The following is a 26,957-nucleotide window of genomic DNA, read 5'->3' on the forward strand; positions in this document are numbered from 1 at the left end:
ACCATTGGGTTTCTCCCTGTGTTCAAACACTGAAGTTTCTCCAAATCAATAATAGTGAATTTTTTTTGTTTAAATATTGAATGTAATCAAAGTAAAGTGAAAGTAAAGTGAAATTTACCAGTTACACATGCGGGGTGGGGGGCTGGGGAGGTGGGGGGAAGGGGGGAGGTATATCGTGATTCTTGGTGGTGGAATATGTGCACTGGTGAAGGGATGGGTGTTTGAGCATTGTATAGCTGAGACTTTAACCTGAACTCTTTGTAACTTTCCACATGGTGAATTAATAAAAGAATTTAAAAAAAAAAAACACTGACGTTTCTCTGTCTTTAATGTTGATTCTCAATTCACAATTTCAAAGATTTCCCCATTTCCTCTAACACTAAACATGGCCTCTCAAACATAACTGGAGGTACTATTTCCAAGAGATTTCCTTAAACCGGGGAAATCATCTAACTGGTGACAAATTAAAGCTAAATAAGAATAAAATAGTCAACATTGTGTGTCTACCTAACAACTACCACCTTTTCCTCAATGTATTCTTACATTTTCATATTTCACTCATGTCTGTGATTTTAAAATAGTAGAACAATTTCTATCGCAGCTCTACAACAGGCATTAGGAGAGGAAATCCTGCCTTGTAGTTAGTGGACATCAGAGGGCAAATGACTTCAAGTAGTTTTATAATGTCCAGGTTCAACATTGGTGGACATGACTGAATGATAACAGAAAGCAGCTTTTCCCTATGTCCTACCTCCCATGAAGGGCTGTTGAGAAACTTTTAGGGTTGCCTGCATTTCCCTTTCTATCCTTCCCCATCCTAACCTGCAATATGCTTCTGGAACTTCTCTCAACCTTCCCAGCTTCTCCTAGACTGTATCTGGCATCTTGACATTCAGCCCAGCATCCTGGCTCGACTCACCCCACATGGTGGCAGCGTTCCCCATATCAGCCACCTCCATTAAGCCTTGACTCCCAACATCCAACCTCTTCCCAATCCAAGGGCTCTCAACCTTTGTGAACTTGTGTGATTCAGGCTTGTTTCTAAATCCCCTAACCAAGATTTAGAAATCTGCCCATCTCTCTGGATTACAGTGAAAATAAAATGAGGTGATATATTTCTAGCCTTCCCCAAGATTAATGACAAGTCAGTCAAGGTAGATAAGTCACCAGATTAAATCCAATCAAAATTTTTTTATTCCTGTCTCTCAATGTCTTGGTCAAATCTCAATTCCCCCTCCCCACCCCGCCCCATACTCAGCCAAGCAAAGTCTTCTGTAGAAGTTTTCTCTAGAGTACATAAAAAAGGTGAGTGGTTGTGAGATGTGGGTCTGTGATAAGTAGACCCTAAGATGCCCAGAAAAATCCAGTATCCCAGAACCCATGGCTGTGTAACCTCTTCTCCCTGAGTGTGGCTGGACTATGAAATAGCTTCCAAGTGACAGAAGAGGGAAAGGTGATGGGGTGCCATTCCTGAGATTAGGCTACGTTAGATTGCAGCGTCTCTAGACCAGCAGACTCTGTGTCTGGAGAGATGAGGTATGCCACATATTGGAAACAGTCCTGAGCAAGGCATTGAGAGTGGCTTCTGTCCGACAGTGCACAGGGACTCGGGACTCAGTCCCACCTCTGAAATAATCTGAGTGCTGAATACAACAAGAATGAGCTTGGAAACAGCCTTCCCCCGCTGAGCCTTCAGAAGAGACTCCTCACGGCTGGACCTCATGAGAGAGCCCAAGCCAGAAGACTCAGCTCAGCTCCCCTGGCGTGTGACTCCAAAAATCAATGAGATAATCAGCATCGATTTCAGTGACTTGAGTGGCTTAGCAAAAACCAACTTTGTGGTAATGTTCAAGGCAGCAGCTGTAGACTAACATAAGATCCGCTACCATTCAAATTTCTCAGGTCATCCTAAGGATAGCACAGCAGGTAGGGCATTTTGCCTTGCACATGGCCAACCCGGATTTGATTCCTCTGATCCTCTCGGAGAGCCCAGCAAGCTACCAAGAGTATCCCGCCCGCACAGCAGAGCCTGACAAGCTCCCCGTGACATATTCAATATGCCAAAAACAGTAACAAGTCTCACAACGGACACGTTACTGGTGCCCGCTCGAGCAAATCGATGAACCACAGGACGACAGTGACAGTGACAGTGACAGGCCATCCTAATCCAGAAGTTATGTTGTCAACTCTGGGCACACCTCCAAAGACATGATGCTAAGTTTCCACAAATTTAAAAGAATAGATCAGACACTGATTTCTTTCAAAGAACCACAGCACTGCAGCAATCTCAGCCCCTTTCTTTCAATAAAGGGAAACCGTTTGCCAAATCTTCCTCTTTGATACAAGTAACAAAGGGGGCAATCAAATCACGACACAGCCACCTCTGAGTCTCCAAGAAGGGATCGGAGCTCGATGTGGCTGTATCCCAGCAGCTGTACCTCAATGCTGTCAGGCAGTTCTGCTGTCATCCCCCACCCCTCTACCACCTGGACAGGAGAGGCCTCTGGGCACAGGACCCCTCGGTGGCTACGGTCCCTTATTCATCATCATAGTCTCTACTCCACAGCAGTTCTCTGCCATGCTGGTGTGAATTTCTCATCCCAAACAAAAGGCACTTTTAACTACAAGCCTTGGAATAAATTTGCTCTCCTGAAAAGCCAAGTCAGGCAAAGCCAAAGGAGCCAAGGAAAGAAGAGAAGCAGCATCTTCCTCCAAAAAAATTAATCTGGGAGCTGGAGCGATAGCACAGCGGGTAGGGCGTTTGCCTTGCATCCGGCCGACCCAGGTTCGATTCCCAGCATCCCATAGGGTCCCCTGAGCACCGCCAGGGGTAATTCCTGAGTGCAGGGCCAGGAGTGACCCCTGTGCATCACCGGGTGTGACACAAAAAGAAAAAAAAATTAATCTGAAGCAGCTCACTGGAGCCAGATAAGGGACTTCCACGGTGGACTCTGTTCTCTGTCCTCTCCCGTCTACCTGGACCCTCTTTGTCCAGTTCCTCCAACCTGCATGGCCCCATCCAGTAAGCTGCTCCTAAGCAACTTTGCTGGTAGGGTAATGAAGCTGTCCAGATAGCTTCATTTACTGCTTCAAATGCTTAAACCCAGTTTCCTTAAGCTTAAGGCATCACACTAGATGCCATAGCAAGCATCTGCAGGCTGTGTCCGAAAACCCTTTAAAAAAGGTGTCACAGATGTTTCTTCCCTCTTACATAACAAAATGGGGTCTCTGGGGGCAGCCTCGGCTTCAAAATTGAAAAGGTCAGGGGTCCAGGCCTTGCCCAACCGTCAGTTACCTGTGTCAGCCTTGGGTGAGTCCTTTGTGCTTGGTAGTTTGGGGGTACTTGGCGGGTCACTTCTGATGGTGCTTATGGGAACCTGCGGGACCAAGGATCAAACCTGGACCTCCCACCATGCAAAGCACTCCTCTCCAATCCCTGGCTTGGCCCCCTCGTGTGCCCAGGAGACAATCTCCTGGTTGCAAAAGGATGGGAGCACTTGTTAAGGGCAAGGATTTCAAATGGAATGAGATGCCTGAAAATACACTCTAAAGCTTTATGAAAATAGAATCCCTGGAAGTCAAGAAAACAATTTAGCCTTTTCTTATAACACAAGGTTATCCATAAAAAGATGGGTTATTACATTTGGAACCCACGCCTATTTTTTTTCCCCTGACAATGTCATGACCGCCACTTCCTCTTCAATAGAGCAGTAAGGAGGGGTCCTGGGGGCCGTCTGGGGAGTGCCGCACCCCTCCTGTGTGCCTGCAGCTCCCTCCCACCACTGAGTCTGTCAAGACCCCTTGCCCCCGCTCACATTTCCCACCTCTTTCCTGGCAGTCGGCCAGGCCTCTGCCTCGTCCACCTAAGCAAGTATGCCTCTGGGGTCCAGCCGGTCACCCTCCCTCTGAACCCTTTGAAACTTATGAGAATTCAGATTGGTCCCAGGGCAGGTGAAACAAGATCTTTGTGTGGCAAAACACCTGTTTCGTGGCTCAGAAGCTCTTTCTTTTCTATCCAGTTCTTGTTGGACACAGAGCCACAGACACATTAAAAAATGAGTCACTAGGGCCAGAGTGGGAGTACACTGGGTAGAGCATTTGCACACGGCCAAGTGGCCAATCTGGGTTTAATCCCCGACATTCTATATGATCGCCCAAGCACTGGCAGGAGTAATTCCTGAGTGCAGAGCCAGGAGTAACCCCTGTGCATCCCCGCGTGTGAGTCCAAAAGAATGTTTTTAAAAAGGTCAGCTCAGGGGCTGGAGGATGGTACAGAGGGTCGGGCACTTGCCTTGCACGCAACCAGTTGGGGTTCAGTCACTGGCACCCCATGTGGTCCCCGAAGCCCACCAGGAGTGATCCCTGAGCTCAGAGCCAGGAATAAATCCTGAATACCATGGGGTCTGGCACAAAAAAAAAAAAAAAATTAAAAAAAGTGAGTCTCCTCACCAGGAGAATCCTAGAGAAGGAAGCTTTGAGAGTACCTGGGCTCAGTGGCCATTTTCTTCCCCCTACATTCAGCTTTACGTGGCACCTCTTCCATCTACAGATGTGTATGTACACACCTGACATTCCACGAGAACGAGACCATGAATGCGTTCGAGAAATTCCCACTTCACAATGAAATACGAAACATTTGGGGAACCAAGACTTGTCATGATTCATACATGAAATGACCAATTCTCCGCATTTTTCTCAGAAACCTCCACTGTGACCATCACCTGCTTTATATGCAAATTTCAAAGGGTCACAGCCCTCCTGCCAGGCTGGCAGGGATCTAGGGACTAGATCTACTAGATCTAGATCTAGTAGACTCAGTAGACTAGAGACTCAGAAAGGTGTAGCAATTTGCCCCAGGACACAGAGCCAGGATGTGGCGGGAGCCGCGATTGCATCTCCAGTCCCTCGGACTTCAATGCTGAGTGTCCTTCCAACCTGGTGAGTGACCCCAAATAAAGCACGTTTTAAGACATATGTTCTTTTATGATGTTATCAATTGCCATAACTCAGTAAATTCTTCTGATCCTGCACATTTTTAAATTGAAACAACACTGGTTCAGAAGGGAACTCGGGTCCAATAAAACCTGGTTTGCCAGTGAATAGTCATGTGGCTTCGACCATATTGCACAGCCTCATTTTGGTATAAGAAGATTAATGGGGGCCAGAGAGCTCACAGGGGGTTAGGTACTCGCCTTACATGCTGACATCTTGCCAACCCAGATTCAATCCCTGGCACCACATGGTTCCCCCCACCCATGCACAGAGCCAGGAATAAGCCCCGAACACTGCGAGGTATGGCCCAAAACCCAAAAATTTCCTTTTTGACTTTTTGGGTCACACCCTGTGATGCTCAGGGGTCACTCCTGTCTCTACTCAGGAATTACTCCTGGCGGTGCACAGGTGGGCCATAGGGGATGCAAGGGATCAAATCCAGGTCAGCCGTGTACAAGGCAAACACCCCACCCCATTGTGCTATCACTCGGGTCCCCCAAAAAAATTTTAATGAATATTAAATGAGATAAAGTGACATTATATGTTTTACACAGAAGGTGCTTTACATACTTTCCTTAATTCATCAATAATTATTTTCCTTTAAAAAATGAAATTACATGTTGAGATTTCAGATTGACAGATTTAAGATTATCATATAAAACAGTCATTACCAGATAAGACAAAACACAGAATCTTCAAATCAAGCTGATAGGCGTGGGACAAAAATGCTTATCTCCACAGATCATCAGGGAAATGCAAATTAGACCAGAATGAGCTACCACCGCCCACCTATGAGAATGGCTCATCCACAATGGCAAGACAGGGTGGAGAGGGAATAGAGAAAAATACACTCTTGTGCCCACTTAGTGGGAGTGTTAATTGGTGCAACCATTTCAGACAACACCATGGAGCTTCCTCAAGAAGCTTGAGAGACCAGCAGTTGAGCAATTCCACTTTTGGTTATTTATTCTCCAAATATAAAACTATAACTATTAACACAAAAAGTTATACCCACGCTCAGTGTTCGCTTTACTGAAAAAGTATTTAAAATAGCTAAAAGATATAAGCAATCAGTATGTCCATCATCCCTTATCCAGACAACTGGAAAGTGATTCAGCTACTTTAAAAAAAAAATGAAATTAGGCTATTTACAATCAAATGGAGGACTTCAAAAGGAATTATGCAAGTGAAGAAAGTTAGGTATAATAGCCAAGTATTAAATAGTTACATCTATGCATGTGTGATGTTAAGATATACTCTTAATGCACAGAGGAAATACAATTAAAAGACAAATTTGTGGATGTTGATAATAGAACTAAGGTTACCTGAGATGGGGGAGGAGTATAAAAACATAAAATAACAGAGTCTTCTAATCAAGAATGAAATCACTGAAACTTACTTCATTCTGATTTCTTAGAAATTATCCAATAATATATTCATTCACGAACACCGAGTACCCACCATGCTCAGAAATTGTGTTGAAAACAGGAAATCAGCAGTGGCCAGAATAAAGATCTGCCCTCAAAGACTTATTCCAGTAAAAAGATTCAGGAAACAAAGACATAAAATATTAAAAGACTGGGGTTGGAGAGACAGTGCAGTGGCTAAAGCACTTGCCGTGCACACAGCCAACCCCAGTTCGATCCCCGGCAGCACATTCAGTCCCTCTCCTCAGCACCACCAGGAGTGACCCCTGAGCACAGAGTCAGGATGAGGCCCTGAGCACTGGAAGATACAGCAATAAATAAATAAAGACGAATAAATGAAAAGACTATTTGGAGAATAGAGTACAAAGTCCCCTCTCATTTGACCAAGAAGGGACCATGCTCCAACTTGAGAAGGGCTTTGATGGGCCAGACTGAATCCCAGATATTGGCACTGCTCACCCCGGGGCCCTACCCTGAGAATAATCACTGACGAACACAGCTGTACTACAGAGCAGTGAAGCGGGAAGGAAAGGGCATGAATATTCTAACCCCTCTCCTCTGGCCAAAAATTCCCCTGCTAGGACGCCCCATCTGCAGAGACCACAAGGCAAAGGAGTTGAGGTCTTGCCACCTCCTCGAACCCAGAGCAGGACCAGGAAGTACTCCATTAACAAGATCCCTCTCCCCTTTGTTCTTTTCCAAATTGAAGGGCGGAAACAGCCTCTCACTGTTGCTGGTCTCTCTCTTGATGTCTCAGCATCCCTTCGCCGCAGCCCCAGGCCATGGAGAGCACCTTCATCACGGTCTCTGGAAACACGGATCTGATTCTGTTTCCCAGGGGCTGGAGCGATAGCACAGTGGGTAGGGCGTTTGCCTTGCACGCGGCCAACCCAGGTTCAAACCCCAGCATCCCATAGGGTCCCCTGAGCACTGCCAGGAGTAATTCCTGAGTGTAGAGCCAGGAGTAACCCCTGTGAATCACCGGGTGTGACCCAAAAAGAAAAATAATAATAATAATAATAATTCTGTTTTCCATCATATATACTTCCAGCCAGGCCCTAGAGAGCTCTAGTGGCAGTATTTTTAGTAACTGATAAAAGTTATTCTTTATCATCCAGCTACAAAATGCAGGTCAAATATCAGATACTTTTGAGTTGGATTATCATAATTGTGTAAGTATAAATTGCAGGAACCTGATCAGTTTATGCAATGAGATCATCTGGGATGAGCGTGGAAAGGACCTATTGCCCCTGGGTTGCCTATTATGTTCCTGGTTTTTAGCACTAAAGTTCTCATACTAGGAAGCACCTCCATCCTAGACAAACCAGGACAAGTGGTCACCCTAAGTCCCACTAGGCACCACACGCCTGAGAATGGTGAGCATTTTTGAGAACACGCCTTGAGCCTGGTCCCACGCTGAACATTTTCTCCCTACCATCCCACTGATCTCTCACAAGCATCCTCCCCCAAGCAAGTTACTCTCATTAGCCTCATTTCACAGAAGATAAAATTGTGGCTCAGAGGCTCTCCAATAACATGTCCAAGATCATGCCGCTTATAAACCTCACAGCACTGGCTTAGGCCATACAGTCTGAGATCAGAACCTGCAACTCTCACTGGGAATGTGTTTCCTCTAGGACTGAGGAGGTGAGTCCAGATCTGTTCCCCTGAGAGCAATGGGCAAAAACTCCAACAGGAAAAAAATATTTAAGAGAAGAAGACGAGGAGGAAGAGGAGAGTGAGGAGGAGGAGGAGGAGGAGGAGGAGGAAGAGGAGCTAGAGGAGGAAGAAGAAGGAAGAGGAGGAGGAGGAGGAGGAGGAGGAGGAGGAGGAGGAGGAGGAGGAGGAGAAGAAGAAGAAGAAGAAGAAGAAGAAGAAGAAGAAGAAGAAGAAGAAGAAGAAGAAGAAGAAGAAGAAGAAGAAGAAGAAGAAGAAGAAGAAGAAGAAGAAGAAGAAGAAGAAGGAGAAGAAGGAGAAGAAGGAGGAGAAGGAGGAGAAGGAGGAGAAGGAGGAGAAGAAGGAGAAGAAGGAGAAGAAGGAAAAGGAGGAGAAGAAGGAGAAGAAGGAGAAGAAGGAGAAGGAGAAGAAGGAGAAGAAGAAGAAGAAGAAGAAGAAGAAGAAGAAGAAGAAGAAGAAGAAGAAGAAGAAGAAGAAGAAGAAGAAGAAGAAGAAGAAGAAGAAGAAGAGGAGGAGGAGGAGGAGGAGGAGGAGGAGGAGGGAAGAGGAGGAGGAGGAGAAGGAAGAGGAGGAGGAGGAGAAGGAAGAGGAGGAGGAGGAGAAGGAAGAGGAGGAGGAGGAGAAGGAAGAGGAGGAGGGGGAGGCGGAGGGTGGAGGAGGGAGGAAGAGGGAGGGGAGGAGGGGGAGTCATCCAACAGTCCCTATTAGGGACCAACCTGGAAAACCAGTCAAAGAGTAGAAACTGAGAGAGGATTTACACATTCCTTTGGTTTGGGTTTTTGAGCTTTTGCTTGGGTGGTTTTTTTTTTTGGGGGGGGATGGTTTGGGGACAACCACTGCTGTTGAGGGGCTATTCTCGGATCAGTGCTCAGGGATCATTCCCAATGGTTCTCAGGGAATCAGGCAATGATAGGGATTGAAACCAGGAGTCCTGCATGCAAAGTATAAGCTCCAGCAACTGAACTATGTCTCTGGCCCCTATAGAGTCTTTACTGTAGGCCCCTCAATTAAGACCTCAATGGAATGGTGTCTGATGCCTTTGGAAAAATTAGAGATAAAATTACACAGATCCTTATATTTCAGAACCCAAGATTCTTTAAGCAAATTCAATATGTAATACTTATTGCATCCCACAAATCCATAGGCAGTTCTCCCTGATGGCTTAGAATAATCCAGAATAATCAACTCTCTGAAATCCACAAACAAGGCTATCCTGTGGATAACATAAGCTCAATAAACCATGGCCAACTCAAGACTGCTTTCCTAAAACACTCTGTTCACTGAAACCCCAAAGGCTCACACACCACGGTCCGAGATGGTCCAGCATCCCCCTGAATTCCTGGGCTGCGGCATCTTCAGAAGTTTGTGCTGGGTACCCAGTGCAGAAATGGTGGCAGCCACATCTAGAAGTTAACTTCTGGTCCAATACAAACAAGCGCCCTCCCCTGCAAATGACCATCTTGGGGTGGGGTGGAAGGGGCTTCTTTCTCAGGAAGACAGCCCTTCTCTCTCTCCCATAGTGCTCACTGACCTAAAAACCTAGCATCCGGTATCACTTTGTGGTTAAGAACCTGGACTCCGAATTGGATCGACAAGATTGCTGGGGCCCAGCCTGTGCTCTGCTTGAAGCCCACTTTGCTTCTCCAAACACAGGACACTTGTACCTGCTCCATGGGGGTGATCACGGGATGAAACAAAGTCTTCACCTCCCCACAATGGGAAGGATTCTCATCTAAGGCTCTGAAAAAAGGGCTTTTCTGCCCAGGCATTTCAAGTAGGACCTCTCTTTTCCGTGAAGATACACAGAAGCCAGCACCTGGTCTGGAGTAAACCAGAGAGAGATGTAGGTTAGATTATTCTGGTCTCACAGGGCTTTGGTTCAAGGTCTGGCTTCTACCACTCACTAGCTATGTACCCTGGGGCTTGCTAACTGCCTCTGCTCCTCATTTTTTATGAGAACTGAAAACTGGCCAAAAAAAAAAAAAAGAAAGAAAGAAACCAACTCTGAAAACTGCCTGGTTTGTGAGAAGTACTGAAGGCAAGGAAGAGTGTTTGTATTGGTTGCTTGACTGTTAACCCTTTCTGTGCCAATTCCCCGGTGATCACTTCAGATCCGTCATGCTCTTCCAACACACCCTAGTGCACCTGTGATTTTCGTGACTCTTGAATCCGGTTCCCTAATATTGTTCCCCCATCATCCATCATTTCGCCAAATGATGTGTCAGCTCTCCCTGCATTCCCTACTTCCCCTTTCAACATGAGCTAAATATGTTTCTCTTCTCTTTGGGGCTCAGCCTTCATCCCCGGGGAATGACGATTCCTTCTGTCATCTCCTAATCTGCACTTATCTCCTGGTGATACTGTCAGAAAGGAACAATCCTAGAAATAAATTCTGCTTGTTTCATCCACTAGACGTGGGGATTTCACAGTCTAATCCCCTCAAACAAACAATAGATGGTGTCTAATGACACCGTGAACCCGTTGGGGAAGCGCAGGTTTTTTTAATAGAGTGATTCTCTATAAAAGGCCCAGATGATTTGAATTCCAGGGGAGGGATCAAAACCGTACATTCCAAGACATGGAACTTCAGTCCTTAAGAAATAAAGATGCCAGGGGCTGGAGCAATAGCACAGTGGGTAGGGCATTTGCCTTGCACTCGGCCAACCCAGGTTCAATTCCCAGCGTCCCATATGGTCCCCTGAGCACCACCAGGGGTAATTCCTGAGTGCAGAGCCAGGAGGAACCCCTGTGTATTGCTGGGTGTGATCCTAAAAGCAAAAAAAAAAAAAGAAGAAGAAGAAGAAAGATGCCAACTGGTCGTTTCACAGATGGGGAAACAAGAAACTACCCTGATCAGCAAGCATCTCTAATATTGAAAATATTGGCCAACATCATTCAGCTATGTCACTGTGCTTTTCTGAGGACTCAACCTGTGGAAGAATCTTTGCTATTTCTCCCTGGAAGAGCGTGGGGGTAGGGGATCAGGTCCAGATGAGGATTTATGGGGAGAAGGGTACGCTGATACTCTCCCCGAGTCAGTGGCACATTCTCTGCTTGTCTATTTCTAACCCAATGCAGGAGTTTACAGGGGGCCCCAAAGTCACCTCCGTTACACACTTTCAAGAAAGGCTTCAGACATACAGAAAATAAGGCCTAAATTTGTTCCGAGTGTATGATTGGAGCAAACAATGCATCTGTTTAAGAGTCCAGGGGCTGGAGAGATAGTACCAAGGGTACAGTGCTTGCCTTGCACATGGCCAACATGGGTTGGGCCCCTGGTACCCCCTGTGGTTCCCTGAGCACCACCAAAAGAGATCAATGAGCTCAGAGCCAGAAATAAACCCTAAACACTGCTGGGTGTGGCTCAAAAAACAAAATTTTAAAAATTGAAAGAAATATAAAAGCCCAATGACTCGCACTTTGTTAACAAATCGTAAGCCCCAAGGCTATCACTTTTTAAGGAAATGATTTAGATTCCGAAATATGAAAAGACAACTGTAATTAACACCTAGGTGCTTCTCTCTTAGGAATTATCGACTGTTTTTAACAAATTCTCTTCAGGCATGTTCCTCTCTCCTAATAGAATATTACAACCCAAACCCAAACACCTTGACCTGTCTGTCATCCAGCTCTTTTCTTGCCTTGTCGCTTCTTCAAGCACAAGAGCCTTCTTTTCTGCTCGTCTGAATGAAAGGCTGCTGAATGGAAAGGGGTAAGGATATTTTTGTGTATGATCTGGGGGCTCTGCCCAGCAGTGCTCAGGGGGTCACACGGGGCCAGGGGTGGAGTATACAGCATGCACTCCGGCCCATGGGGCTCTCTCTGCAGCCTCTCCCTTCTCTTCTCATACAAACATCAGCACACGTAGTTGAACTGTTAATCAGTATGCTCCTGCTGCAGCCATTCAAAGGGCTCTTTCTTCTGCCTAGAGAAGAGGATGTGGATCTTACAGGGAGTCAGTCTGGTGTGACCTAGAAGCACCTAATATTATTGGCAAATACTCATATTTTTAGCAAAAGCCCTTCCAAAATGCTGCTAGTAAAGGATATTTGCAAAGCAAACCCAGGCCTGCTCCGGCATATGAGCAAGAGCCTGTCCATGCCGGTGACAAAGCCGTGAATAGTAAACACCCCCCACTAGGGAATGAAAAAATCAAAAGGATCAGGCCAAATGCCGCCACATCTGCTTCTGCTCCGGGCAGTCCCTCATTTCCCTGACGTCCTGCACTTTGGGATAAATAAAGCAAGAACGTATGATGCTTTGAAACACGTATAAGGTCAGTGCCAGAAAACAGCGAACCCATTTGAAACTCTGCCACCGGTGTCAAAAGTGGACAGTGGCGTCAGAGCTGCCTCCACAGCCAGTGTTTCATGACAGATCAGCATGTCATAAAAGGGAATGGGAGGACAGTGGGCCAAAGACAGGAGGATTTTGTGGGAGGGGCTGAGTTAAGTGGGGAGATCTATAGGATAACACTGGTTTGTCCTTTCTCCTCCACCTTTTCTCCTCTACTGCAGGGAGCTTAGGTTTACTGAGTAACACCCGTCACAGTGCTCCCCAGGCACTCCCATTCCTCTGTGTTTATCTTTAACTTCTCTGTGCTCTGCTTCCTCTATCTTTTTATCACCCATATCCCCAAATCAGACCCTGTGACTTGTTAGGTTAGATCCCTCTAGGGACTCTGGATTTTGTATTTGTGAGTGAAATATTGCTTTTCTCTTTCCCTTATGTTCTTTGCACTGTTTGCTTCAGAGCAATGTCCTTTTTGTATAGACACAGGAAGACAGTGAATGCTATGCCTTTGTAACTTGAGTGTTAATTGACTCCAAAAAACATTTACTCCCGGGCATCTGTCATATTTACTCGACTTAAGCCTCAGTTACTCTTAGTTCCTAACACCCCAAAAGGAGATTCCTGATGAAAGGACTGGATGGACCCAGGGCAAGCTGTAAGCTACCCTGGCATCAGAACAGGACAGGCCAAGCAAACACCATAAAAGTTATAATAAATTAAGAGCATGGTCATGGACAAATTCTGTCACGACCCAAAGATAAGTGACTGGACAAGGACCCTGCTGTGGTTAGGAAGAACTAATCTGGCCTGATGACTGTAGTCTGGAATGTATAGTAAGATGTCCCCAGGAGAGCTACCCTTTAAGCTTAATAATAAGCTTAATCTCTTACTTGTGTCCAAATATCATTAGGAAGTAAATTTAAGATGATTGTTTTTAGACTAAGGAAAGGAGAAGTAAGTCATTAGATCAAATTCAGCCCTTGAGCAGATCTCCTAGAAAGATAAGTCTTACCAAGTAAAATGTGATTGGAGATCCCACTTGGGAAGGGAGATGCGTGCTGAAAGTAGACTAAAGACTGAACAGGATGACCACTCAATACCCCTACTGCAAACCACAGCACCCAAAAGGAAAGAGAGATATCAAATTGGAATGCCCCGCCACAGAGGCGGGTTGGGGAGAGGGGAATGGGACTGGTGGGGGTGGGAGGGATACTGGGTTCATGGGTGGTGGAGAATGGACACTGGTGGAGGGATGGGCTCTCAAACATTGCATTAGGGAAAAACAAGCACGAAAATGTGTGAATCTGTAATTGTACCCTCACTGTGACTCACTAATTAAAAAATAAATAAATTTAAATTTAAAAAAAGAAATATTCAGAAACCATAATACTGACTATCAAAAAAAATATTTGTAGCTAATGTAGAATTTAAGTTGCCATAGGTTACACAAAGGGATTTTTTTGTTGTTGTTATATTTTTCTTTGTTTGTTTTGTGTTTGTTTGTTGTTTGGGGGCCACACTGGCTTGCTCAGGGCATACTCCTGGCTCTGCACTCAGGATGATTTCTGGCAGGTTCAGGGGATCATATGGGGTGCCAGAGATCAAATCCAGGTCGGACTTGTGCAGGCCAAGCACCCTACCCGCTATTGCTCCAACCCCCACACGAGTTTTTTTTTTTTAAGCAAAAGAATTCTACAAAACAAACAAAGGTGTGAACAACTGCCTCAAAAGTAGTTTGGCTTGCTACTAAGTTATGATATTCTCACACTAACTAGTATGATAAATAAAATCATTCCTATTCCTACCAAAAAAAAATGATCTCTGTCTTAGAAGAAGCTTCACAGAAGGAAGGGAAAGGCTTTACCTGTGCTGATTGTGCTATCTGACCTGTGGGTATTTGCTAGCCCAACTCTGGGGAGTTGGGATCTTGACTAAGGCTTTGAGACTGGGCACAGGGACACTAGCAGCATGGGGGAAAGTAGGAGACAGGAATGAGGGGCAGTGTGAGACTGGAATAGGGCACTCAGAGAGAATGGAATAGGCACGCAGGAAGAATGAAATAAATGGCGTGACCAATGGTGACTGGTCACCAATAAACTTGATGGCCTTGTTCCCTCCTTCATGATCTGTTGGTGGTGGCTGCGGTCCAGGGCGAGGAGCGGCTCATGTGACCACTAAATGCGTGACGAGTGTGTGCACGCGCACACATACACTTTGTGAACACACAGTCATCCACATTTAATCTGCCTCCAATCTCTTGGACCTAACACACAATGACAGATGGCTGAGTAGAGGGCACTGAGCCCACAGCATAGTTTCTAGAATATTCTATAGGCCCCAAAATAGTGGCCCCAAAATACGGATCTCCAAAGGGATCAGATATTTAACAGAAGGAAATGCCTGTGGTTTGAGTCCAAACAAAGGGCTGCCCGGCCAACCCTCACACCCCCAAATGAGATATCTGAAAATGTATTCTAGCACAGCGTAGTACCTAACATGCCTAGAGCTCTAGACAGAACAGGTCTCAGCAGCTTTTCAGGAACAAAGAACAGTTGCAGAAGTTTTAGATTGAGAGGGGGAAAAAAGGAGAACAAAACAAAGAATGGCTCCAAAGCTCGCTAAGCCAAGTCTCAGGTGAAAGACACAACATGCTTTTGCACCCCCAAGTGTACTGCAATGTATGCTAAGAGTTTGGAACGTGGGGTGAGGTAAAGAGAATAGATGAGAAAGCTCTGACTTCAACAGTCTAAGAAAACGGCAGTAAGGCGAGCGGTTCCAAGTTAAACTAAGAAACTCTGAAATTCTGTCTTAAACTATGTCTACATCTTTCACAGACAATGGTAACCTAGGAACTCTGGGATTTGTTCAGGTTGATTACACTTCTTGACCAAACAATGGTGCCCAAATGGTTAAGTTCCAGAAATAATTTTCTACTTGAAACACAAATCCTCTGAGCAGAACATTTTAAAGCTTTAATCGAGGTGGGAAAGTTGCAATGGTAAGTATACCTCCACCACAACAAAAGTGTTTTAAATTCCTCTTTGAAGTAAGGCTGGCATGACCTTTAAGGCAGCTAAAATGCTTGCGATTTTGAGTTGAGCATCTAAATGAGTGGAAAACCATTAAGTTTCATTTTTTTTTCCAGAATGTTTCATGGTTCTCTAAAACAAACTTAAATGGCCTCAAGACAGAGCAACACAAGTGTTAGAGCTCAAGTCAGTGAGGAAGAAGCTGGCACTGCCATAAGTTTCTGAAAGAAAACTCTTCATTCCTCCTCCTCCACTCTACTCCAGGGTCTGAGACAGGCTAAAGTCTCAACTACAAGTCTTTTTATTTTTTTGTAAGGACCACACCTGGAGGTGCTTAAGGGCTGATTCCTGGCTCTGCAATCAGGGATCGTGAGTGGCAAGCCTGGGGAGCCATCTGGGGAACTGAGTATCAAACCCAGGTTAGCCATGCACAAGGCAAGCACCCTACATGCCGTACTATTGCTCCACTGCCATGTCATCTGCTAAAAGTCTTGGATTCTGGGATTTCTGAGTTCACTTCACTGGAGCCCTTGCATAGATAGGTTGGTAAGTAGGTCAGTAGGTAGGTAGGTCATTAGGTAGGTGGTTGGGTGTCCAACTTACTCCTTGATTGCAACCTGATAGTGACCCACAACCAAGGAATCCAGCCCTGCCTGCCAAGAGTTTTGACACAAAGAAAGGTGTCAGGTACCAAAACCACTCTATCTGGGGACAGCACAGCAATAGGTAATGACCACAGTTCTTTAGGGTGAGACTCGGTGTCCTTTTTTTCTATCAGGAAGTCTGGGTCCAAGAAACATGGGTAGGTAACAGTCACCTAGACCAGAAACTCCAAGGCCAGTCTAGAAAGCACAGAATAAAGGGATCCACTTCCAGGATCAACTTCTAATTCTTAATTGAGCGTATTTGAATGAGACAAATGCATTGCATCTTCAAAACAACTTTTGAAAAAGCAAATTCAAATGGCTGGAGTTGTCCTGTTTCAAGAATCTTTTTCTTCGCTCTCTAGGATGACCAGCAGAGAGGGCTTTATTCCCTTCTCCTTTGTTTGCCAATAAAACACCGTGATGAGTATCCGAATGCTGATGTCTCTGCAGAAAGGGACCGGAGCTCTTTAAAACGGAAGTTGGAACAGCCAGTGGTGAGATGCGCCTGAGCATGAACGGCCTCAGACTGAGAAGGGCACTCTCAAAGACACTGGAAGTGGTGGCAAAGACGTGGTAGGAAGGGACACCCAGTGCCCAACCTGTGACCATTTAAGCAGCAGGAAAAAAAGTCATAATGACAGTTAATTAGAGCAATTCCAGACCCTCCGGGCCACTCGTCCATGACAATCAAACATTAAGGGCTCTTTAGAGATTTTTTCGGTGCTGAGGTGAACCCATTAACTTGGTGGCACTTGGTTCCAAAGAGACCAATGCGGGACCCCAGGAGGATAAGCCTCGAGAAAGTTTGAGATGAGAGAACATGTTACAAAGACCAGTACCAAGACCCCGGGGCAAAGATCGGGGTGCTGGCAGGGCTGCCTCGGAAGGCACGAAAGGCTGGGACTGGAACTGCGTCCCTCCTTCGTCACTGCATTTCCGGTAGGAAATCAACTTCTGCCCCAGCAAGGGGAGAGCAAGCTCTTCCCGCTATACTTACATCAATGGCTTCATGAGAAAGACAAGCAAGGAACGGGGAAATCTGTCCCCCCTCACTCCAGACCCTTCCCAAACACTCCAGGTCAAACTGTGGTTTCACACCCACAGTTTTACCAGGGAGTGCTCAATGAACACACCGAAAAAGTGGTTCCCACTTCGCTCCTCCACATTGGACAAAATCACCTACTGGCTCAGAGCCAAATTTGATGATCTGAGAAATGGTTTGGTTTTTGTTTTTGTTTTTTTTGCCAAACTGATGAGGAGGACGAAATGCTAGCATGTTGATTTAAGGTAAAGGGCAAAAGACTCCAAAAGAAAAAAAATGGGGAGAAGGGAAAATGCCTTGCAAAAAAAAACTAAAAATGCAGCAAAGGATTTTAGAAAGCAGAGCCAGCAAGGAAGGGGGACAGAAATGTCATTTACTGGATGTTGGTTTGGAGCCTGAACTCGACAATTTACAGAGATGATCTCTGGCTCCTGCAGCATGGAACCTTGGGATAGGTCCACTCTCAAAGCATAGGAAGGAACATAGAAAAGAACTTAAAGGGGGACCAGGATTCAGACACTAGCCTAACTCTGCCAAGTATGAGTCTTCAACTTTATTCCACAAACCCTTGTTGTGCCCAAGTTTCAGATCCCCAATTGCAGAGAGACCAAGTCCACACATGATAACGCGAAAGCAAAGGAACTTTATTACTACCCGAGCCAGCACTAGCCCGAGCTAGGGTCCAAGTCTCAGCCAACCAGTGGAGTCTTGACAAGGACCCCAACTCCAAGTCACAAACAGTTTATTCAGGGTTCAGAGTTAAGAAGTGGCTTATGTACTGGTCTATTATTAGCATCTGCCCTATTATGGGCTGGATCGATAGCACAGTGGGTAGGGCGTTTGCCTTGCACTCAGCCAACCCAGGTTCCATTCCTCTGTCCCTCTCAGAGAGCCCAGCAAGCTACCAAGAGTATCCTGCCCGCATGGCAGAGCTTGGCAAGCTACCCGTGGCGTATTTGATAGGCCAAAAACAGTAACAACAAATTTCACAATGGAGACGTTACTGGTGCCTGCTCGAGCAAATTGATGGACAACGGGACGACAGTGCAACAGTGCTACAGTGTTCTATTACAATGGTAGTCAGCAATTAGGCAATGGTTAGCAACAGTTTCTAAGGAGGGTATAGTAACCCCCTCCTGGCCAGCCAGACCCAACTGCCCAATTCTTATCTTGGCAAATTACTCAACTGGGAGTTTACCAGCAACTGCAAGTCCTGCTTTGGGGAGACAGAATCGGAGGCCTCGCTGAGACTAAATGTTAACTGCAGCCTGTCATGGCATCAGTTTCACCCTCACAACCTCATCCACTGTATGCATATGGTCCTGTGGGTTGACGCACCCCCAACAGCACTGTCCAATGCTCCAAACTTCCCTTCATTCCAAAATGTTCTCTCAGGCCCAGCTGCAGTGAATCCTCCATGCCCAGACCCAAGTCGCCACGGATATACTTCCTGCCTCTAGCTAGCTGGAGCGCCCCCTCCCCCCTCCCCCCCGTCACTTCCCACAATACGTGTCTCTGGCATCAGGCTACTTCTGCTTGGCATTATGGTTTCTGAGGTTCATCTGTGTGTTAGCAACTTCCTTTCCATGGTGCTGGTGTGACACGGCAAGAACGCACCAAGTGAAAGACATCTGAATTGTTTCCAGTGGGGGGTCCCTCTGAGGACCACTGCTTTGGGTCTATCTGGGAACTTCTTACTTCCGGTGCTCCATTCGTTGAGGTGGACAATCTAGATTCTATGGCACAAGGAGGGCTAATGTTTTCTCTTTTGCTTTGTTTGTTTTGGGGGGGTCACACCCAGTGGTGATCTGGGCTTATTCCTTGTTTTCTGCTCAGGAATCACACCGGGTGAGCTCAGGAGAACATAGGGGGAACTAGAGGCTGAGCCTGGGATACCCAGGAGCAAGGCAAACGCCCTACCTGTAGTACTAGCGCTCCAGCCCCCAGGGATAACTTATTCAAGAAGCCGCCGATGTGGCGGAGCCTTTTTTGACTCCCTCTAGCAGACAAGAAAATTGTCAAGCTTCACCTTCAGGAAATGAGAAAGACTTTGCATCTACCCCACTCACGCACAGAGGGTATGTGCGGGTGTCAGACGGAGGCCTGACGCCAGTGTGAAAAAGTCCCGGGGATAGCACTGTGGAGTCACCTCCTTTCCTCCGACCCCCACCCTCCGAGGCTGCCGGTGGTGAGGTTCCCAGCAGCCTTCTCCCGTGCCAACACCCGGGACAGGCCGAGTGAAGCCATGCAGATGTGTCAGCTCAAGCGGGCCACCTGAACGGTGGCTGAGCAGCCACCATTTCTCTCTGGCTCCACATGCTGCTGCTTCTTTCTGACTCCGGTTCTCATTTTTCACAATTGACTCTGTCAGATTCCCTTGGGATCTGTGTTACACACCCTCCCCGAGTCCCTCTGTATCTCCTCTGCTGTTCACAACTCTGATCGCTAGAAAATAAATAAATGGCATTATTGGGTTTATCCCTTCCTCCTCCAGGAAGAACAAAAAAGCTGAGCATGACCACCGCCCCAAACGCCGACTCCCATGATCCCAATTGGTCAGTCTGGGCCACCCACATATGGTATCTGTGGTCACTACTTCCCTCTGGCTGCATCTGATGGTCACTCATGAAGGGAAAAAAAAAAAACCCTGGTTTTTCTTCTCTCCAAACCAATGTGAACTCCGTGGAGGAGCTGTCCCTAGACATGCTTTCTAATAGCTACATGATGCTGCCTCCTAGCCCCAATTCTGCAATGTGCTTGCAAATGCTATTACACTTGTTGGACATGGTTTGTTTTCAACAACCACAGTGCTTTTTTTTTTCCTTTTTATCCATTTAGGAGCACACCATGGTCCGATCCATGCTGATTTATTCTCAGCTTGTTTATCAAGAACACAAAGCATCTTCCCCTCACTGCCCGGGGTGCTGTGCATTGATTTCTAGGTTAGACAAGAAAGGGACAGAGACCCGTGTCCGGGAAGGCTGTAGGAGGCAGGGACACGGAGAGAGGCGAGACATCCCAACGCATGGCCAGATCCATGCATGTCCCCTGTAGGAAATGTCCATTTTATTTTATTTTATTTTATTATTTGAGCTAAAATGATTGTATAATTTTTATTTTTTCAATTCTGTCCTCGTGAGATAGACAGTTGCAAAGCTGTTCATGACCAGGTTTCAGTCATCCGATGATCCAACACCCCTCCCTCCGCCTGTGTCCATAGAAATGTCCATTTTAAATCTCTTTCTCAAAGCAGTGGCGGGGTATCAAGCACCATCCCCCTCCTCCCAAAAAAAGAATGGCAAACCCAAATACTATCAAAATCCCGGTCGTCTCGGTATCAATTCATTGCCAATTTGCATCTGACCTCAACGCCACCAATTCTGCCCCCCGCCCCAGCCGCTGTGCCCACATAGACTCCCAGGCACCACGACGCCCCTCACATGCCCTGCACAGGTCAGCTCAGTCCTATAGCCCCGAACGGGGGGCTACAGTTCTCCTCACTGCATAGATGCGCTGGGCATCCAAGAAGGTAAGTGACTTGTCCAGGCTACCAACCCTGGAGAGAGGCAGAAAGACTCCAACTGAGGATTCCAGCCTCCCGAGCTGATAGATTTTTTTTTCTCTCTTTTTGCTCAAAAAGCAGCTGTTCACAGACTGATATGCCCCATCTCCATGGCCCCCCTCACGGCTGCCACGAGACTCGACCAGCTCTTCATCATCATCAATAAATATTTATCAAGTACCCACCGCCGACATGGCATTGCTCTTGTTTCCACAGCAACACGCTGTCAGAGTCAGGGAAGTATCCTGTGCTTAGAAGGATGACGCGGTAATGTCCTGTGATCAAGGCTCTGAGAGGTGACAGCTATACTACGACCGTCCTCGGACGTGGGCTCAGCTGGCAGCCCGGGGCCTGTCGGAGTGGGGCTGGGGATAAGCAAGGAGAAATTAAGGAGAGGAGCAAGGCAGGGGCTCACTCGTCTGCCCAAGGACGGGCGGCTGGCGCTGGGCATGTGTTTGTGACTGTTGCAGAGACAGAATCCAAGCTGGGTGCGCACATGAATCGTTTCTTTTATTAGGCAGCAAATCAAGTCATCCAGGACAGAAAGTAAAATCTGACTGTACTGCTAACAGTTCCCCAGAGGTGTGTGGCAATGATTGTGGAGTTCAGTGACTGCTGTGCTAACAATGGGATCTCCAGCCGGCCCCCTCACATTCGTTTCTGCTTCCGATGCACCAGTACAAATAAACGGATTCATCAGCCTATCAGACAATTGTTTGACTTTTTCTCTCCCCCCCACCACAGAGACCCCAACCACATTACGTTTTGACACACTCCTTACAGACTTGTTTTTAAATGCTTTTGACTACCTTCTCAGAAAGAAGGAAAGGAAGGAAGGAAGGAAGGAAGGAAGGAAGGAAGGAAGGAAGGAAGGAAGGAAGGAAGGAAGGAAGGAAGGAAGGAAGGAAGGGAGGGAGGGAGGGAGGGGGGAGGGAGGGAGGGAGGGAGGAAAAAGAAAGAAAGAAAGAAAGAAAGAAAGAAAGAAAGAAAGAAAGAAAGAAAGAAAGAAAGAAAGAAAGAAAGAAAGAAAGAAAGAAAGAAAGAAAGAGGGAAAGAGGGAAAGAGGGAAAGAGAAAGAGAGACTCATGAAGCAGAGTAAGAAAGAAATCTGATCATATGTTTTACCACTGACAACAGACCAACCACGTTACAGAAAAACACATCAGCCCAACTGTAGGCTGCATGTAAGTTTAACAAATTGAAATTACATTTAATTGGGAATTTGAAGACTAAAAGACTGTAGAGCACATCGCTGAAACGGAGTTCTTTATCCAAACTCGGTAAAAGTTTCAAATAAGAACAAGGAGATCAAGCTTTATCATATGTATATTAGGTACAGATTCCAGCAAATTGTAGTATATAGAAATAAAGCAAGAAGTCCTTTTTTTTTTTTTTTTGAAAGCCAGCATTGGGAGCATTCCTGCATTTACAAAGGTAAGTGTTCATGAGAAAACCTGGGGAAAAATATTTTTTTTATTTAAACGGCCCAGTTAAACCAGAAAGGACAACAGAGTTGCAATGTATAGAAAAATCATCATTTTCACAAGCAAATAGGGCTTAGCATGCACCAAAGCTCCACCACAAATTAATCCCAGTGGTGTAAGGAAACCATGGAACAAACAGCGTTGCTTCTAAGCACGCTGTATAGAAGGCTCGCAGAAGCCAGCAGGCTCCGGTACAACCTCAAGAACCGTGGCGCAGAACCACACATTTCTTCCCCAAACCCTACCCCAGGATTGCTTTTCCTTCCCCTGTGTTCCGAAGAGCAAACAAAGAAAAGGTGCTTGCTCCTCACACTTCTCTAAATGTTTTAACAAAAGGCTGCTGAATAAACACATTACTCATTTAAAAATTGAAAAGAAGTTCTATTCCTGAGATGAAAGCCACCCGATTTGCATTTTAACAGTTGTGGGCGAGCGCCACCTGGCGGGCGTATCCGGGACCCGCGAGCTTTCCGCGCTCCACGCCGCTTTCCCGAGCCCCGACCGCGTCCCGCTGGCTGCCCAGGAACGTCTGGAGACCGTGGTGGCGTGTTTTAGGTGCCGCTCTCGCCGAGGGATTCTGAGTACTACCATGGTGCGGCCTGGGTGGCACAGTCTACACAAGCATCTCTCAATCAAGCACCACGGCCACGTGCCCAGTCTGCCAAGCGTCCTTCCCGCGCCTCCGCTTTTTCCTGACCCCAAAACAGAAAAAAAGGGGGAAAAAAGGAGAAGCGGGTGGCACGTGCGTGGGGAACGGTCTCGCGGCTCTGCTCTGCTCGCCTCGCTAATGCAACCGTTCGGCATCGCACACCTGCTCGCCTAACTTCTCCACGGAAGCAAGGAGGAGTCCCTTTGCAGAAGCCCCGGCCTGGGTCCCCAACGGCAGCGAGACCCCCAGTGCATCTCCAGCGGCCGGTGCCACCCCACAAGCCGGGCCCGCCTGGCGCGGTGACTCTGCCCTCTACGGGCTCGCACTCTGCTGCCTGCTCCCCGTGCCTGCCCTCTTCCCTTCTGCGTGATCATGGAGCGGCACCCAGAATCCAAAACCAAGCCTCCTCTCAAGGGCCACGTGCCTCGCCCGCCTAAGCCTCCGTCCGATGCAACCTCGAACCCGGCGGCGAGGACGCACCCAAAGGTGGCAGGTGCTTCCGAAACTTGATGGTGATTCGAACTTGGAAGCGACCAGCGCCGCGTCCTCCGAGCCCCTCTCCCGCCCCGTGGGGCTGACAGCTGCCTGCAGCGAGTGGGGTGCGGGGATGGGGAAGCCCCAGAACCGTGGGACTCTCCTGAACGTGCCCTCTTAACCACTGGCCACCTACCGGGGCTACCCGCCACCGCACCCCTGGACCGGGAGGAACTGCTTTTGCTCACCTCCCTTCCACGGCCATGCCCAAGGAGGCGTCCCCCAAACTTTTCAGGAGCAGACCTGCTCCCAGCGGGCCCCGAACAGGGGCGCCCCTTGGCTAGCAACCCCAATGGGCAGCCAGTGGTTGCCGGTTACGGGCTTCCCCGCGCTTCGCACCCGCGCGCGCGCGCACTACCCGGCCGGGGGGCCTCGGATGGCTAGTTTAGGGGCGCGGGGTTTGGGGGGTTGGTGAGAGCCAGTCCACAGCTGGCTGTGTCTCCGCGGGGCGGGAAAAGAACCGCCACCTCCGGGCCTGCTGGGAACCCGTGCACCCCGCGAAAAGCGCGCGTTTCCCTCCCCGCACCCCACCCCTCTCCGACGCCCCCCCCACAAAGAAGCCGCGGCGGCGAGAACGCTCCACCCCGGGCGTCGGTGCCGCTCCTCGTCTCGCCGCCCCCCCTCCCCCCACCCCACCCCGAACACTCGAGTGACAGATTCCGACAAGTGGGAGGCGGCGGGCGGAGATGCCCGCCGGCACCTCGCAAAGTTGCCGCGGCCCCGGCGACGCGGCAGGAAAGTGACGCGGGGCACTTGGGCCGACGCCGGGGGCCCGGGGGGCGCGCGGGGCCGGGCCGGCGGCGCCCGCACAACTTTGCGGTCCGAGGGGCCCCCGGGAGCCGGGGCGGCCGGGCGGCCGGGCGCGCTCGCTCGCTCACTCACCTGCGGCGCTCTGCGCGCGGGCGCCGGGCAGCCACGGCCGCTGCAGCCGCAGGAGCAGGCACAGGGCGAGCGCGGCGACACTCGCCATCCGGGCGGCGGCGGGGGCTCAGCGCCTTCCCGCGGGCGCCGGGGCCGGGAGTCGGGCGGGCGCGGGGCGGCCCCGCATCGCCGGCGCGGCCGCTGGGCTGGCGGAGCCGGCGCCTGTGCGCTCGGGAGCGAGGCGCGGCGCGCACTGAGCGGGAGGCTGGGCGGGGGCGGGACGCGGGGGGGCGGGGGGCGGTGTCCCCCGAGTCCTAACGCCGCCGCCGCCGCCGCCGCCGCCGCGCGCACGCCCGCCCGCCCGCCCGCGCCCCGGCCCCGCCGACTCCCGCACGCCGCCCCGGCCGCTCGCGCAGTCACGCGCCCGCACCCGCGCGCCCGGCGGGGTCCTCGCCGCCGCCGCCAAGCATCGTCGGCCCCGGCTGGGGCGCAGGTACCGGGGGCGGCGCGGGGAGGCGGGAGAGCGGGGTGGGGGGTGGAGGGGGGGAGAGCCGCCGTTTGAACTCGGAGTGGGAGAACAGGTGAACGGTGCGGGGGCTGGGGGCGCGGCCGGCTCAACTCGGGATGGGGGTGGCGGGGTGGGGGGCCAGGTGATGGCGGGGAGGGATATCTGCAGTGAGCTGGAGTGGTGGTGGGGCGGGGGGGGGGCGAATGCTGGTGGGGTCTCAGGCACAGCCTCATCCCCTGAAATGAGCATTGGATCCTGGAGTCGACACCCCCCCACGCCACCTACACACCCCCCGCGTGAGCGCCACCCCCTCCCCTCCCGACCCTATTCCCCCCCCCCCACACACACACACACAACACAGACACACACGTAGAATCACTCTTCTGGGCTATTCTTCATGGTTGCTGCAACATCCACCCCATCAGCCAGTCCAGCGTCCCTGTCAATCACCCACACCTTGCCCTTGTCCTCACCCCCTCTTCAGCCAGGGCCTGAGACCCCCACCCCCACCACCCCTCCCCTCTCGCTGCCCTCCACCCTCCTCTGGAGACCGCAGACCATGTCGCTCCTTTTCCTTCCGGTCTGAACAAAGACCCCGTCGGGCTGCAACTCTGAAGCATCCCCCGGACCAAGCGCTGGACACTGTGAGCCAGCAGATGCTGCTCCCCCACCCACCCCGCCCGCCCCAGTGCAGGATCCCACAGACACCAGGGGCTGCTTGAGTCCTGGGGTGCGGGGGGGGGGGGACCCTGGACTGTGAAAGTTGGCGGTCAGGGGCACCTCAGCCCTGCTCAGGAGAGCCCCTTTTCATGACCCTCAATCCACCTGTGTCAGCACTGCCCTTCCCCAAAGCTCTATGGGGGTTCCAATGACAGTGTTGGAACAAGCCCTTTCCGAAGGCTTATTAAAGGTGGGCATGCCCAGGGAGTCCCAAAGTGGGGACTCGAGGGTGCTGGTTAGAGCTACCATGGCAGAGAACCAAGGTGTTGCCCCCACCTCACCCCCTGCCCACAAACACGTACACACTTCCCATGAGGGCCCCTTGGAAAGGGACTCTGGTCCCCAGGGCTTCCCACTACCCTGTGGTCCTGCAAGCTCCAAGTCTCCGACTCACCAGACCCCCCAAAAGAGGCGGGCAGGAGGAGCTTGGGGCTGAGTCACTGACCAACAGTGGTGGAGGGCTTGGTTCTGTGCCTGAGAGCTGGTCTCTGGGGGCGCCTGGCCACCTTGGCATCTGGGGAATGGGACACCTCCAGCTCAGAGCGAAGCTACTGACCGTTTCTCCTTCCAGTCCCCAGCCACAGCCTGGGGGCGGGGAGGAGGCAGAGGCGTTCCCAGGGAGCCCTGGCCCCAAACCCGCCCTGGAGCTGGTGTGTGTGCTTGGTCCCAGCTGGCCCCGGGCAGAAGGGAGGTTTCTAAGCCGCCCAGGAGCCCAGGGGAAGCCCTTGCCCTTCCCAGCCCCTCTGGCGCCTGCTCATTCCCTCCCAAGCTCTCTGGAATAGCAGACCCTAGAGCCTCCTCGGAGAACACTCACTCCGTGGCCTCCCATGCCCTCTGGCCCTCGACTGTCCCATCCCTGCCACCAGTGCCGGCCTGAGTGGGGTCTCAGGGCCCACGGGAAAAAGAAATAAAGAAAAGCTCTGTTTCAGAGGTAACAAACAGCACATGTGGGAAGTTCCTTCTGGGGTGAGCCCTCCCTCCCTGCTCTTCCTGACCCACCCCCTTCATTACTGGGGGTGGTGGGAACCGGGGAGGGGGGGCTTGGGGGAGGGGACATAGTACCAGGCTTTCTGCCTGCTGCCCCCGCCCCAGGTCTTCACACTGACCTAGGCTCCAGAGATACAATGGCTGCCCAGGGCCTTCTGCCCACCCTCAGGGGCAGCCCAGGTGTGACTGGGAAGGAAGAGCAGAGTGATCGAGTGGCCATGCCCATCTGCGCCCACTCAGCCCGGCGCCGGGAGCACGGGACAGGCTTCGTCAGAGGATGCCAGGCCTGGGGTGTGCTCTGTGCCAGTGGACAGAGGGGCTCTACCCTGGGGCCCCTTGTAGTCCTGCGCAGCACGGCCTCTGTCCTCCTGGTGACTCTTCCCTGAATACCACAGGACCTTTGGGCTGAAGGGGAATAGAGGGGGTAAAAAAAAAAATGCCCCTGTGCCTCAGTTTCCCCGTCCTCACCAGGTGTCCCCTTCAGCACAGACAGGCTTCAGTTGTGAGCTGTGCTTTTCGGGGGAGGGCTAAGCCCTGGGGTGGAC

At 49.7% G+C, this 26,957-nt stretch overlaps 1 protein-coding gene and 1 long non-coding RNA gene across 17 annotated transcripts in view; one reads left to right on the forward strand and one right to left on the reverse strand.

Moving 5' to 3' along the window:
- Positions 1 to 24,499, reverse strand: part of PTPRT (protein tyrosine phosphatase receptor type T) — a 1,130,358-nt gene extending 1,105,859 nt beyond the window's left edge. For 9 of the 15 annotated variants that reach the window (XM_055137540.1, XM_055137536.1, XM_055137543.1 and 6 more), the window contains exon 1: positions 24,219 to 24,499. In XM_055137540.1, the coding sequence (XP_054993515.1) occupies positions 24,219 to 24,306 (88 nt within the window). In that variant the 5' untranslated portion in view covers positions 24,307 to 24,499. The remainder of the gene's footprint in view (positions 1 to 24,218) is intronic. The other 6 variants (XM_055137546.1, XM_055137541.1, XM_055137545.1 and 3 more) reach the window with 1 other exon arrangement.
- Positions 24,500 to 24,563: 64 nt separating this feature from the next.
- The window catches only part of LOC129405144 (uncharacterized), an 11,736-nt gene continuing 9,342 nt past the window's right edge, over positions 24,564 to 26,957 (forward strand). Inside the window, exon 1 of one of the 2 annotated variants that reach the window (XR_008630362.1) lies at positions 24,564 to 24,690. This is a non-coding gene — a long non-coding RNA (uncharacterized LOC129405144). The remainder of the gene's footprint in view (positions 24,691 to 26,957) is intronic. The other variant, XR_008630363.1, reaches the window with a different exon arrangement.

This window comes from Sorex araneus, chromosome 5, assembly GCF_027595985.1.
Source record: "Sorex araneus isolate mSorAra2 chromosome 5, mSorAra2.pri, whole genome shotgun sequence".
Classification (NCBI taxonomy): domain Eukaryota; kingdom Metazoa; phylum Chordata; class Mammalia; order Eulipotyphla; family Soricidae; genus Sorex; species Sorex araneus.